This window comes from Bombus terrestris, chromosome 6, assembly GCF_910591885.1.
Source record: "Bombus terrestris chromosome 6, iyBomTerr1.2, whole genome shotgun sequence".
Taxonomy (NCBI): Eukaryota; Metazoa; Arthropoda; class Insecta; order Hymenoptera; family Apidae; genus Bombus; species Bombus terrestris.
In genome coordinates this window covers 15,024,556-15,039,670 of record NC_063274.1, presented here as the reverse complement: position 1 = coordinate 15,039,670, position 15,115 = coordinate 15,024,556, and the positions used below count along the sequence as shown (strand labels likewise).

General features: G+C 34.0%; 1 protein-coding gene across 2 annotated transcripts in view; it reads right to left on the bottom strand.

The window, feature by feature from the left end:
• Positions 1 to 10,850: 10,850 nt before the first annotated feature.
• LOC100648205 overlaps positions 10,851 to 15,115 on the bottom strand; it is a 61,913-nt gene continuing 57,648 nt past the window's right edge. For both annotated transcript variants that reach the window (XM_048406297.1, XM_048406298.1), the window contains one exon: positions 10,851 to 13,533. In XM_048406297.1, the coding sequence (XP_048262254.1) occupies positions 13,356 to 13,533 (178 nt within the window). In that variant the 3' untranslated portion in view covers positions 10,851 to 13,355. The remainder of the gene's footprint in view (positions 13,534 to 15,115) is intronic.

The window sequence follows — 15,115 nt, the reverse complement described above, 5'->3', positions numbered from 1 at the left end:
ATTTTCTACATAATTATTTTCAGGAAATATAAACATTTTAAATATAGCGGCGATTTTTTGCCATGTCGAAAAGTTTGATCTAATACTGCTTCTAAAATATTTTTCCAATAAAGCATTCTATTTTATGCAATTATGTGATATCGTAAAAGTATCGTTATCAAAGGAAACGGTATGACGACGTTGCTTTAATTCTCTATCTTACGTAATTCCATCGATTGCAAATGAGTTCTGAAACAGTTGCTCGAACGAACATTTGCATGTTGCAACGAACGAAAAACATAAGTTTTCATTGGAAACTGAAGAGCAATAAAATCTTAATTCGACTGCAATTTGAAGTTACTCAAATAGTACCTTCAGCTAGACAGCTAACGATGACATGCTATAGATCATAGATAAATAATTTTCAGAAATTATTCAATTATACCTGCTTGCGTTTATACGTGCATTCGTACCTGTAACAGTTCTCATATGTTTAAATGCAGGTAGATTTAATAAATAGGAGGCAATTCTGTACGCTGTAATAAGTACTAAATTTATTTTCAATAAATAATAAATTTAATTCGATTCTGAACGATTACTATTCCGCATCTCGATGTGTGAAATGATAAATAGAACGGCTATTTAATACTCTAATGCTCTAAAGAATCTAAAGTAATGGCCGTATTGCAACTAATCGAAATAAGATGGATTAATGATAACGCGTTGGTTGTTGCGGCATCGGGGAATTTAGAAAATAATTGGACGGAAAATATCACAGAGAATTTTAAAACTGTCACGAAAGCTTGGATTAAAGGAAAATTAGCGGTAACGACAGAAAGCGATCGACCTAATGGCATTTAATCGAAAGGTTTCTTCTCACCTGCCTCCTGTATTAACGTTGATCGAGCGAATAGAGAAAAAGCCTCTATCACGCTATCAATTTTCACCATTTTAAATGTCCAACTTGTAATCTTTCATTCTGACGAATGTGTAAATAAATTTCGTACTTCAATTTTCTGTTAATAATACGATCTACTATATTTTTGGACTGTCTGTGCCGGCCGAAAGTTGACGTAAAAACGTTATTATACATAACATATTGTTCATTCATATAGATGATGTTTTACGCAACTAACTCAGGCTATGGATTTAAAACGATGAAACGTAGAAAGAAAGCTCATTAAGTAAAATTAAGAAGGTTCCGAACGGCTCATGTGACGCAAGTGTTTTCTTTTAAAGCGCAGGTGTTTTAAAGAGTTCGAGTTAATCTATATTTTTTTTAACTGTATATCTTTTAAATAAAAATAGAAATTGACGAGCTTTTCTTCTCCCACCAAAAATGTTAAAGTCTTTGGAAAGGATTAATTCGAATGATATATACACTTTAATTTCAATTTTTGCAAAACGAGGAGAACGCAAAGTCGTACTTTATACTTATATTACTTTTTCTACACTACAAATTTCCGGATATGAGTGCATTTCTGATATATTTTCTTGCTTAAAAGTTGCTATTCAATGAAATTTGTCACCCACTTCAATTACAACAATGTCTCTAATTACATAATATATTGCATGCCATCTAGCAAACGCATTCATAACCGGAAACAGTCAGAAAGTATTGATGAGCACGTAAACTGAAATCTGTATCCGATATATCAATATTTCGAAAGCTCGATTTCAACGATACGAGCATAAGCGTAATTTATGTACGAGATGTACCTAAATCACTCTAACTAAAATATTAAACATGACAGCGAAATATAGCATTCGAATGCACATTGGTATTAAGAGCCTTTATAGATATGTATCATAATAGTACTTCGAACGATAAATATTAAATATTAATCGCTTTTATATTTTTACAAATACAAATACGTGATACGTAATTGTAATTGCATATGGCCAATAGTAGGTTGAATTTTGGGGAGAAAAGTCCAACAAACGCTAAAATAGAGAGTTAACGTGATTGGTACAAATAACGTTAAGGAACAGCGGCATCGTTATTCGAAATTCCATGGCCCGCAATTTCACACGCACACACTGATAGCCATCGTTAATGCAGTATCCACCCTTTGCCACCAGCTTATTTTCGATATATCGCGTTCTCGACATCGTTATTTCCTCGTTTCATAAATTTAAACCGGTAGAAATTTCGCACTGGCCGAGCAACGTCGACACTCCTTGTCGGGCTTTACTCTGAACGTGCATATGAAATAATTGAATATGCGTATGAAATGGTAATTCGTTTTTCGAGAAGCGAATTTCACGATCGATGTAACGATCGTTTAATCTCGTTCTCTGCTGAAATAAATTAGCTACCAGATTTTAAGAAAAGTGAGAAATCGATTTGGAAACAAATAAGTACGTCAAAGAACTGAAAATTATCAAGTACGAAAGTAAATTATTTTTTTATTACGTGTAAATTATTATTTATTCCGTGACATTTTCCGTATACAATAATGGGCGAAACTGAAGGTGCACTTTTTAAAATAAAGTAACTTTTTTAAAATAGGATCAAACGACTTGAGTTTGCTTCTTGACAATTAGGAGGATTAGTTTAATATTTGACGTGCAAAAAGTTCTTGTAAAAATTGCAATTGAGCGGAATCGCAAAGAAAATAGTAAAGTTCGCATTTCATAACGTCTTTATCTGAGCCTGTCGTGAAATTTTAAACAATACGTTTAATTATGAGTATATTACGAATATTTCGTTTAAACACAATTCGATCCAAAACAAAATTTTCATCACTTTCATCCTAAAATCTATAGATTCTTTCATCTTTATATCTTTACTGCAGACTCAGATAAAAAAGTTGTAAAAGCGATTTTTACTTTCTTCTATCGGTTCCGGCCAGTTTGCGATTTATATAAAACTTTTTTACACGTCATCTAGTAAACTGATTCTTCTTACTTCTCAAAAAAGAAAAAGAAATCAATTCGTTTGGTCGAATTTTAAAAAAGTTACACTGTTTTAGAGGCCGTGTATTTAATTTTGCTCATTACTGTAATTGTCTATCATATTTTCATGTAAGAAATCCTTTGTTATTAATTAAAATTACAATTCTAAGACGAGTAAACGAGAGGTCAGGAAACTAGGGCAAATGAAGACCTATTGATCTACAAGGATCGACTTTAAGGGAACACGAAATAGAAATTTTATAATACAGTTGCGTTAAAATTGAATTGTCTTTATATAAAATTACTAGATGGAAATTGAATCTTTTGTGTAACATAAGTTCGTTTTTTGAAGAAGCTGAAGCATAAAAAAAATATTGTACTTTATCTAACTTGTGCTTTTTAACTCGTTGCCTACGAGAAAGACCCACTTGATGTCTCCTTTAATATCATTTAAAGTAATTCGTAATTTAAAGTTAAATTCGGATTTAAAGTAAACTAATGTGAAATAAGCATTTTGCTTTGGTATACTTTGCTTTAAGTGTAACACGTCGATTATTTATAATAATAATGTAATTGATTTTGAAATTAACGTACCTATCTACTGTTCTAAATACTATTTGTAAATTGCAAAATAATATACAAGTTACTTTATTTACAATTTTCAATAACATCGTATTTATGAAACGTTTAAACATTGTTTCACTACTTAATCGTTAATCGTTAACAATTCCCTTGTTGCGGGTTAATACCTAAACACTTCTGTATTACATGTTTATAATCTTCCCTTAAATAAAATAAAATTTTCTTGCAAAACTTTGATTGTTTTATTATCAAAGCTCATGCGAATCATCATGCAAAAATATTCGTTAACACTGATAATTTGTTGCTTGCATCTTGTACAGTTTCTCTAATAATATTGTTCCAGTTCTACAAAACAGCCCCGGTAGTATTTTAATTTAACCATAAGACAATATAATATTAATTTGCTAATTAGTACACTTCGAAATTTTTTCACAAAGGGGCGTTAAAAAATACTACAAAAATGTAAAGTTATACAAAGCTACATTGTCATAGAAAATCAACGATCTATAGTATTTTTCAGTATTTTCCAAGCTCATCAACGAGAAGCAGGCGGCATCGGCGTGCATCCGGCGCGGAATGATGATACCACGTATATGACATCGCGAATTAACGCCCGTCTCAAGAATTTACGTTTTCTATAAAACCTTAGTCTGAATGCGTTCGCGCTATTCTTCGTTGGTGACGGCGTGATCCTCCAGCCTGGAAATGTGCGCCGAGAATAGACTCATTGTATGCGTGACATCGGGTCGACAATAACGAGCGGTGTCGTCGTCCCGAATTTCCTGTTGCGCAAATTCGCACTTGCGATGGATTTTTATGTTCTCGATTCGCTAACCTCGACCGCGTTCGTATTTATTATCGACGTCGCGGTGACATTTTCCGCGCGTATCGTTCGCTCATCGCGAATGCGGCATCTCAATGAAGCAAGAATTTCGTTGGATATTTACAGGAAACAAGCGGAAATCGATATTGGAAAAGGGTGTGATTACGTTTCGTGAAATAATGACAAAGCGTAAATGAAGAAGATTTAAACGATAAATTGACATGTTGCCCTATTTGAAGCGAAGTATCCTAAAACATAGAGTTTACTTTACAATATTTTAGTTTAAAAGATTGTCGTAAAGAAGATTGCATTAGGACGATACGTACGATACGTTCGTTTCTTCGAATCAAATTTTAACCGCACACAGTTTCTTCAAAATGTCATGTAACCTTTAAATGGTTTTCCAAATTTTTAATACGGTAGTCGTATTTCTGGGCTGCCGCGGATCTGCACGCAACGTATTTCATATGATTTCGGCGATAATAACGTCTGTGATAGATTATGTACTCTGTTTTATAGTTTAATATTGATCATTCTTTATGCACTTGCATGCGTTTAAACAATTTTTATAGTTTACCGATACATCGCACTTGATAAATTGCGGATTTAATGAAGATTCAATAGGGAGTAAACAATGGATGATTAATGACCAATAATCTTACTCAGCGTTTTCTGACTCGCTGTATCGGTTAATTAAATGAATAAAATCATGTTGTATCACGTTTGCTCGGACTGATTAATATTTGCTGCATTAATTAAAAATTTCATCGATAGAACAAACAGCATAGACATTGGCGTAAATGTGAAAGTATCGCAATAAAGATGATTTAACGGCTCCAATAATTACATTCCACTTTATTCTTATCTCAAATTTATGATGGATCGATTAAAATTCATGTCTTTATATCATTAACCTGATATAATTTACACCATTTGTATCGTTGTACCGTTATTTGCATCATTCCTGCCATCGGAACTAGAACTGCCGACGATTAAAACATGAAATTTGCAAGTACCAGAGAAATACAAATGTAAGATAAAATATAAATAATGCCATGTTGTTTGGTCCTCTTAATATAGTGATACAAGGCAAAAGGGTATCTTTCATCCACATATTTTACGCAGAATCATCTAACATTGCAAAAATGAACTGTTTTAATTCTATATAATTCTTATAAAAATTCGCCAATTGGTTATGTAGTATCGTGGACAAAAGGCCTAAGATATCGGCCGAACCGTGAACAAAGTCGCGAGAGCCGCGGCATCGTCGGGTACATCAATGCGTCGTCGGTCCTTTTAAGTGGGTAGTTTCGTGGAAAGGGCCTGCGTGACCCTGGCCACGGGCGTTTCGGGACACGTGTTCGATAGGACGGGAAAAAACGAAGAGACGCTAAAGGCAGTGTTAGTTGAGAAGTCGGAGAGAACGGATGCAAACGGTGTACAGTGTGAGTTGAGAAGCGAGAGCGAGCGAGTGTAGAAACCGGAGAGTGTGAATCGGGAAGTCGAAAGCCGCGTATGAAAATAAGACGTATGACAGCATTGTAATCACTTCGTTGCTTCGAATATTATTTATTAAATCAAAACATCATTGCTTGTCCTTTCCTCTAAAGACCCATTTAGATACTACAGTTATTTGCGCCATTCTTGTAGTATCAACGTTGAGATTCGACATAAAATTGGTACAATAAATCTTCTAACGTAATAACATAAAATAACATTGAAATTGAAGAAACCTCAGCTTAACAGTTGGAGATGTTCATTATTTTTATGATCGATTATGATTAAAGGCCATGTTATTATATTACTAACTTACCATCGTTCATACCATTAAGATGCAATGTAACATCGAGATAATAAACCTCGTAATAAAACATGATATCGAAATTTACTAATCTTCGCCTCGATAATTAGGTTAACATCTCACAACAACCGTACAAATCAACAATCATAATAAGATGATAGAAATTACGATTCTCCCGAAACGAGTCGGATATGGCATAGAGGATTAATATCTCCAAATGCAACAAATACCTAAGCAGCAAATCACTTTAATAAATAAGTTCATCGATTCATGGAAATACGTACCGGAAATTGGCACATGGTGTGATTGGCGCAAATGCTGCAGTAAGGATTGTCTTCGTGGCCCACTGAGAACGATGATACTTTTCTCGGTAGTATGCAATCATAGCAGCCCGTTAAGAACAATAAGAAGCAGAACGAGATATGACCTGTCATTCCGCCGGTTCTCGTTGTGGCTTTCAACGGCCAAAAATTCGCCGCGACGTTTTATCTTTTGCGTTTCACTGCTGTCTGGGTAATCTCGCCGCTACCTTCACCCCATGGCGATGTTTTCCGAATCGATTTTCCAATGAAACAGTGACAAGCCGGCTCACGGCGGAGGATAATATTTTTCCTGCCGGAAATGATGTTCGTTAAAAAGCAAGCGGGTAGAACGAACTAAAAGAGGATAACAAACCTACGTATCAGTTCCTTGATGGCAACCAACGCTCGCTCGCGACTGAGATTTCACGATGGTGACGGTTAATCGTTTAACGTTTAGTTACGAGCCTGCTATTCTATAAATTAAAACGATCATTTCATTGATCAATACAGATAAGTATGTGATAATACGTTAATGGTATTTTTACATTAGCTTCGGATATAAATATTTTCAGATTAAAACTGTTGAATACGATCCATTGAATTATCAACGATATAGGTACTAGTATTTATTTTAAGCGATGTAGAAACAGCATCTAGCACATGTATATTCACTCTGCTGGAATAGGAACGTTTCGTGTAAAATATGCAACGATCTACGTATATATCTAAGCAGTCGTCCAGTCCAAAATCAACCGTCATAGTAAAAACATGGGAAAGCTGGTCGTCTGCAAATTAATGAAAAGTAATAATTAGCAACTTATAATTACAATTATTTTTTTCCTCCTCGTAACAAATCTTCTAATCAAATATGTAATTATCGCTTAACACACAGTGTCTGCACACGTTACCGGAATTGAATTTTTTTATAGAAGATTGAAATCTTATAACATTAAATTTTTCCACTCGGTTCACGTGTTTACCTATATATCTCCTACCTATAAAAGACGGTTTGTGAATTTCCTTCAAAATGTTCATGTACTTTTATTGTATATATGCATATCACACGCGAAATTTATGTTTATCAGTGGAGCCGCAATAGATTGAAATATACTACGTCGTAACATTTATTTTTCGCAAATATTATATCATATAATAATACAATATTATATTGCGCAGTTTTTCTCAATTTTCACATTGCCGACAATTTTTCGATCCACGGAAATTTATCTTAATTCAATCATTCTAAATTTAATAAAACGTTTGTCATTCATGTATACCGTGGCAGTCAATGTGTCAACCATGTACAAAAAGTCCAGTAACGAAATTGCGTATTTGCGACTATTTACACAGCTAATTATCCCTTGGTTGATTTTTATTTCGACCATATGGTAAAAGTTCCGGCACACAGCGTCTATATCGTTCCCCAGGCAGAAGCGCTATAACGCGTAAACGGCACCAACGCAACTTACCGACAAGTTGGACGATTTTCGGATGTTCAGCACGTGTTTTCATTTCGTTATCCCACCGACTTCTTCCCATATCATTACTGTTTCAATACGCGCGGGAGACGGAAAGTTCTCCGAGTCAGCGAGCCTTCGTATATCGCTGGCCTTTTTCTTTCCTCTCGTTCATGGTCTTGTTGGAATGGCAATGGCCCAAGCCACAAAAGAACGCTTGGAGGAGAAACGACCAACCAAAATTTTATATCGGTAGTTCTTAGATCTGCGAGAAAATCGGGGAGAAAAGGAATAAAGAAGAAGCAGTATGTTAAGTTTGTCGAATGTTATACCGTGGTACCTATTTTTATCTTCAAGCTGTTGAAGTTTGATTCGTTATAGCTATCAAATGTACATACATCTTTATGGACATAGCTAAAGCCACATTTAAAATTCAAATAGAGATTCCAATTTAATCTAATAGAAATCGTAACTGAAAGTACTCTATTTTGGACAATTTGTATATTTTTGTGTGTTGTACGGATTTATACATTTTGAAATTTCTCGCATAAAATAAAAATTTACCGTCTAGTTATCGGTGTACCTTTCAAGCGGCATTGAAATTAATTCCATCTTTATTTTTAAGAAATAAAAATTCGAATTTCGTGCTTCTTAGTAAGAATCGAAATAATATTAAAAAGACTATTATACTTATATATTAAGTTGACGAAGACCATATATTGTTAAATATTTTAAAAGAGAGTACAAATCACGAATACGCATTTCTGAAAATAATGTGACTGATAAGAAAGCTGATAATATAGATAATAACGATCCCAACATTACACGAACAGTGCACAAAATTTTTTCCCTCGTCGCATATTAAAATTATAACAAACATACATTTATTATTTATTATCTGGGCTACTTTGATTAAATAAAAAGAACTATACACACATTAAATAATGAATAATTCAAGAAAGAATAATTAATAATAAAATAAGAACAGATTGGAAATAATTTACTTTTTCACCTCTACTAGTACATTTCTCGCGTATACGTCGTTTTTACACGAAAAATATGTATAAGATCCTCGAGATTCTGTCCTCTCTTTTCTTTTTACGTATGTATCAAACCTACGATAATTCCACGCGTCGCTTCGGGATACACAACTGCGTTGATCTCTAGACACGTTAAAAATAGGGCAGTGACGTAATTTATTAATGAAATTGCACCGATAAGAGAATTAATTGCTCTTGCATGCTATTGCGATCAGGCACCTAAGAGGCCTCCATTTCTCTTACCTAAGCCTTCTTAACTAAGCTCTTAATTCACGGACTTTCTTTAAAGTGTTGAATGTTTCAACTTGAAACATCGACCGCGTGTATACGCAGTTGCGTTAAGCCCAGCGCATGCGGTTACATGTGCGTTCTAATAACATCCGTATGCACACTTTCAAATGCAAACAAGATTACTTTCCGTCGGAAATGACGTGTGAACTTCTTTGTATACGCTAACATATATATAATTATTCGAACGACTTCAAAAGTAAAACGATTGTTATTTCGATAAAAAAAGAACTTCAGCTCTAGATTTAAGAATAGCTTTGGAATAATATTGAACGAGATCGTAGAAAACGATAGAATAACTACGGACCTAACATACGAGCGATTAAATTACAACAATATAGTTAATCATTATAGTTGAAATAGTTGATTAGTTTAATGAACATTTATGCTAGCGATAATAAAACTACGCATATTTATTTAATGCTTATTCATGATAAATTTAAGTGTGCAAACGTATTTAGAATGTAAGTGATACCCAAAATCAACGAAAGACATTTGATTTTGGTTAATGGAAAAAATACACTGTATTATTTTTTCCATTAATTAGTTAAATTGGTTCTCGAAGTTATCCTACGAATGTCACTCGTGCGCATCAGATTTTTAACTAAAGCGTACTGGATACCTTGAGGTCGATGATAAACCGAATTAACCTCTTGATGCCAGGCTCCATATCCTGCACGCATCAACGCGTTTATGCGTAATAATATGCATTGCCTATTAAAGTTTATTTAAGTTTATTTTAGTTTATTTAGGAATTTACCCATTCTCCCCACTACAATCAGCGAAAATTCAGTTAATCTGGGCACAAACTAAAATATCGTGTCGATAAATGGAGTACTGTAGAAGTAGGTAAATCCTGTCACCTAAAAATATTGGAAATATTTCCAAAATTATCAAGCATACGCGAAACATATTTAAACGAGCTTCTCAATATACCACAAACTGAGGCTTTATACAATGTAAGTACGATACATTTCCCAATTCTACATATTACTCAATTATAAAAAGTAAATAAAATATGGAGGAAAAATAATACATCGGATACGTAATGTAATATTTTATTTTAAATATGTACGTAAAAAAGATAATTGTTCCACGCTCCGCGTTATTGCTACAGCAATAGTTCTAGTATTGTTAAAGACACATTTATAACAGTTTGCTGTTGCTGTTAATATTGGAAACCGTGTGCTTCGATTTCGCTTTCCTCCGTCGTATCTCTAGACGTCAGATTTCTGAAAAATATGTTCCCATTTCCCTATTTTTACGTATCAAACGTATATGCAGTATATCTTGTATACTATAGTAGCTTATACGTATAACTTCTACTCTCTTGCATTGTCAACTTTGTCATGATAATTTCTGTTACAATAATTTAAATTCTTTCCTGCATTTTCCGATAATTGTAACTTTCTTTCCTACGCTTCTTTCTTCCGTACAAATATACCGTTTTGTGTGCTACTTCAAAATTCCAAAGAAAAACATTTGCGATTGTACGATTTCGTATTTCTTTTTTCATTGTTATAAGAGCTCGACTACATTTGGATCGTTAAACGAAGAAGTCGATGTAACTTTGTACGTGGTTTTCGAAGACCGTAACTCTGAAGAGGAAAAGTTTGCACAATACATCTTTCATTCCTATAAATAGTAGGAAACTTTTTTTAAGTATTTTTCTTAAGTATGAGTGCAGCGTTATGTGCATGATAAACTTTCAAAATCGAACGTGAGAAAAATGGGAGCAAAATTAATAATCTAGATCCATATCAGTAACAATAGGAAATTATAAATTAAAATAGAATTTTTGAACGTGAAATTAGAATTTCTATCGAATTCTGACTTGAGAGTAAACACAAAAGAAATTTCTTAATGGATCAAAATTCACATTACTTTTCGTATGTATAAACCTTAATCTTCTCTTCCTAATTCCCAAGCTAGGAAATGACCATACGAATAATCTTAGAATGAGTTTTTATTTAAAATTGATCTACTGTAAAATTCATCTAATGCAAAAATCGTTTATACATAATGCTATTTGAATCTTATTCTACAAAATGTCCTAAAATATTTACAACTGTATAGCCCCGTGTAAGTATTTTAGTCATTTTTTAAAATAGGGCGTACTATTATAAGATTTATATTTCTTTTTCTTTTTTGGCACGTGTAATATTTTTTGTTAAATTCCTTCATATTTTTTATAATTTAAAAATTACTTAGATATTACTTAAATACCAAATTACTTAATATCATGATACATTTGTTTCTTAAACTTCAATAATCGATATACTAGAGCAATATCTTTAAGCCTTAAAGCTGATCTATCAAAAACTCAACGTTTATTCATAGATACCCAAACTATGCTTCAAATTACTATATATATTTTATTATTCAATATTTCTGTAAAAGCTTTTAATTAAGTAACTTTCAAAACTTTGTTTCAAAATATCTAGAGTTTTATTTTTCGTTGCTGTTGTTTCTTTATCGAGATGTATATGCTTTCATATCAAAGAACAGTTTAATGAGCAACATCTGATCAAACGAGTGGCGTTCGTCAGCAAGACTTTGATTTCTTTGATTTTTTTCTGTGATCATAAATGCGAAGAATTAATCCTTTTGCAGAAAGAAATTGCTATTTGTTGATTTTATCATTACGTCATTGTCCTTTATGATATTAGTCAATGTTGGTAGGCTAAAAAGGAATAAACGCTTTTCGTCTAGCATCTTCGTATTTTCGTACTCCTTGTAATCGGATTAAAGTGTTCTTGGATGAACATTTGATACGTTTGTTATTCATTTATAGAGATTTAACTAACGAACTAAATGGATAGCAAAAACGCTCTTTGTATCATCCACGTACAAGGACGACAATCTTATTAAATTTTTAATCCTATTGTTCCTTAAATACATAAATGAACTAGATCTGATAACGTTACAATTTTAACGTTTGAATTAATTTGTTCGAATAAAAAACTATATTTTTTCATCCCCATTAATTGCCACAATTTTATTCCAGTATCACTCTAAAATTTCGTACTAAACTCAGTCACAATTTTTTTGTACGAGATGAAGTAAAAGAAACTTTCAAAAGTTCTTAGAGTTTACTTCAGACAATATTGGAATCAAAACAGAATAAAAACTTGCAGTTTCTTCGGATTCGTTAATTACTGCAATTTTGTTTCTGAATCTCTCTAACATCTCTAACGAAACTCAATCACAATTTACTTTTGCGATATGAAGTTAAAACAACTTTCAAAAGTTCTATAAAATTCATTACGAACAATTGAAATTAAAAAGATTCTTGCCAACTTTCACTTTGTCCTTTTCAAAGAAAATATGTTACACACAATACACGATGTAAGACAAATTGCGTTTCGCTGAAACAAGATGTAAAATGCCTAATAACGACAGACATAATACGAACTAGCATCACTTCGCGTTGTATCCAGACAGTTTAAGGGAGAAACTTATACATATTTATATACATTATATGTATATATACTTCGAACTGGCAATATACAGTGGCTACAAAAAAGCATTTGTACATCGTTGTATTTATTTGGACATTTACATGCCTATTAATTAGGTCTAAGTGTTTCAAATTTCATCTGATTTGGTAATACTTTCATATAACCAGCCATAAATATTGGGACACCTACTGGTTACATTTATTCAAAAAATCTAACAAATTTCATTTCCTACTTAATATTTTACATTACAAAAAATACAGCATATACGTTGCGGACGAAATGACTGCTTAGCAATAAAATGGCTAAAAGATAAAAGCAGTAAATAGCATTCTACACCAAATATCAATACGTATTCCAATACCTATAGTCGGCAACTACAAACAACACAATACTGCAAATAACATTGATACTGTGAAAGTGAAATGTGATAAGCTATTTAAAAAATAGAAACTATATTTTGCGATAAGAGTTTGTTTGATGTACATACAAATACCGTTTGTAGCGACTGTGTTTTCCCTTTTTCTCTCGATATTTCCTCAACGTTACCATCGAATCCTTCAAGAATTCTCTATATCGGTTGAATCTCGATTTGGCTTTCGAGCGACCTCGAGCTTCCAAGTACTTGACGCGTCGCAGCTTGCTACCAGGTTAAAAACTATTGATGCCATTTTGTCGATCGAACGGTCAGCCGGAGGTACACGGCGCATAATATAGTAAAGTTTCGTTAAGGACTGTCCGGCGTATTCTCCTCCCAAGCCAATATCGTGTTCATGTCCTTAATGCCGCGTGTGCTCCATGGTTCGAGCGGATCAGTAGGCGACGTCGCCGGTGAAACCGCCTTATTCCGCTCGATCGATTCTCTTCTCCTCGGACCAGCCTCCTCTATTTCCTTCGGTGATACCCTGTGCATGCATCGTGCCGAACAGAAACCATTAAACGAACGGTCAATCGTTTCCTGTGCTCACGGACACTAACGCCGCGAACATTGCTTCCAATCGGGATTGGAGGAATGGGTTCTTTCGAACTTGCGATTCGAAAGGTCTTGGTAAGATAGGATTTTCTTATTCTTTTCGTCTTCGTCTCTTTTTTCTTTCCGTTTTCTCTTATTTCTTTCTTTACTTATTTTCTTTCTACGGGTTAGGAAGTTGAATTTTATATAAAGGACGTTGGAACTGAATGATGGAAGTAGAAGCAAGACCGTATGTATACTTCTAGAGGCCCTAGGAACAACGCCGTTACAAGGTCTAATTAGGTTGCCGAGTTAAGTTTTAAGATGTGGCCACGTAGAGAGCGAGGCCCCACCTTGCTCCTAATGCGCCTTATGGCAAATGCAGCTCTGAGTAGAAGCGTAATAATTTGGAGTTAAGTACGTGGCAGCTAACGGTGTTGGAAATTTATTTTCGTCGATAGAACCATGGATAAGCGCGTATATTTAAATATTTCGAAAAATGATTTACATCGAAGCGCGACAAAATTGGAATTCGAGAATGACTACGCATTCCAACAGCATAACAGCCCTGAATGTCGTTCATATCTGGTGAAAGAATGGCTGTTATAAAAATGAATGATTCTTTGGACATTGCGTTGTGTACGTGTAATGCTTTTGTTCGAATTTATTCAATTCTACTTCCAAATCGATATTGCAGCTTTAGCTGATTCGAGAAATAATAGAAACAACGACGTTGCCTGTGATCAATATTTCGCTCCTTGCGCATTTGTTCCGATGTTTCTCTGATTTTGAAGTGATCGCAATAAGAGCTCATCGTATAAAATGAAATCAAACATTCATACTTTTTGTCGAAAATAATATTCTCCCACTTTTTATTACTACGTCCCTGCATACACCAATATGGAAGAAATCAATTAAACAATATAATTCGATCGGATAAATAAGCAATTCATTATGACAATATTTACAAATTCGCTTCCGTTGTCACCTTTTTATCGCATAATCTCAATTTGCTGTGGAAACGACTCGCACTCCGCGTTTATCCCGCCTAATAAAGCTATACTTTCAATTTGCCTTTGGTAATCGCCGATATCACCGATCGTTCCGCGTTTAAATCCCTTCTTTCACGAGCAATATCGCGCTCGCGTGATTCCCAATACTGTTTATCGAACGGCTGCATACGTCGTGATCCGATTTTGTTGTCCCGTGGCGTTCGTTTGAAGAAGAATTATTAACGAGTGATTAATAATTTATCGCAGCATCGAGTTCCGTGGAATAATTACAAAGGACGTTGACGTTTCACCGAAACTAACTGTATCGGTAACAGACGGCTCCTGTATTACATATCGGTGCGGAAAATTTTGAAATTCGCGCATGGTAATTTACATTACTTGTTTCAGATAGCTATTCATCATTTCGTTATCCACGTCCCATTGGTTGCTTTAGGATCTCGGATAAAAATCGTGTGACAAGTCGATGATGGAACGAGTGATGCGACTCATGCGAATCAACGTCGATCAGAATGAAAAGTTGTA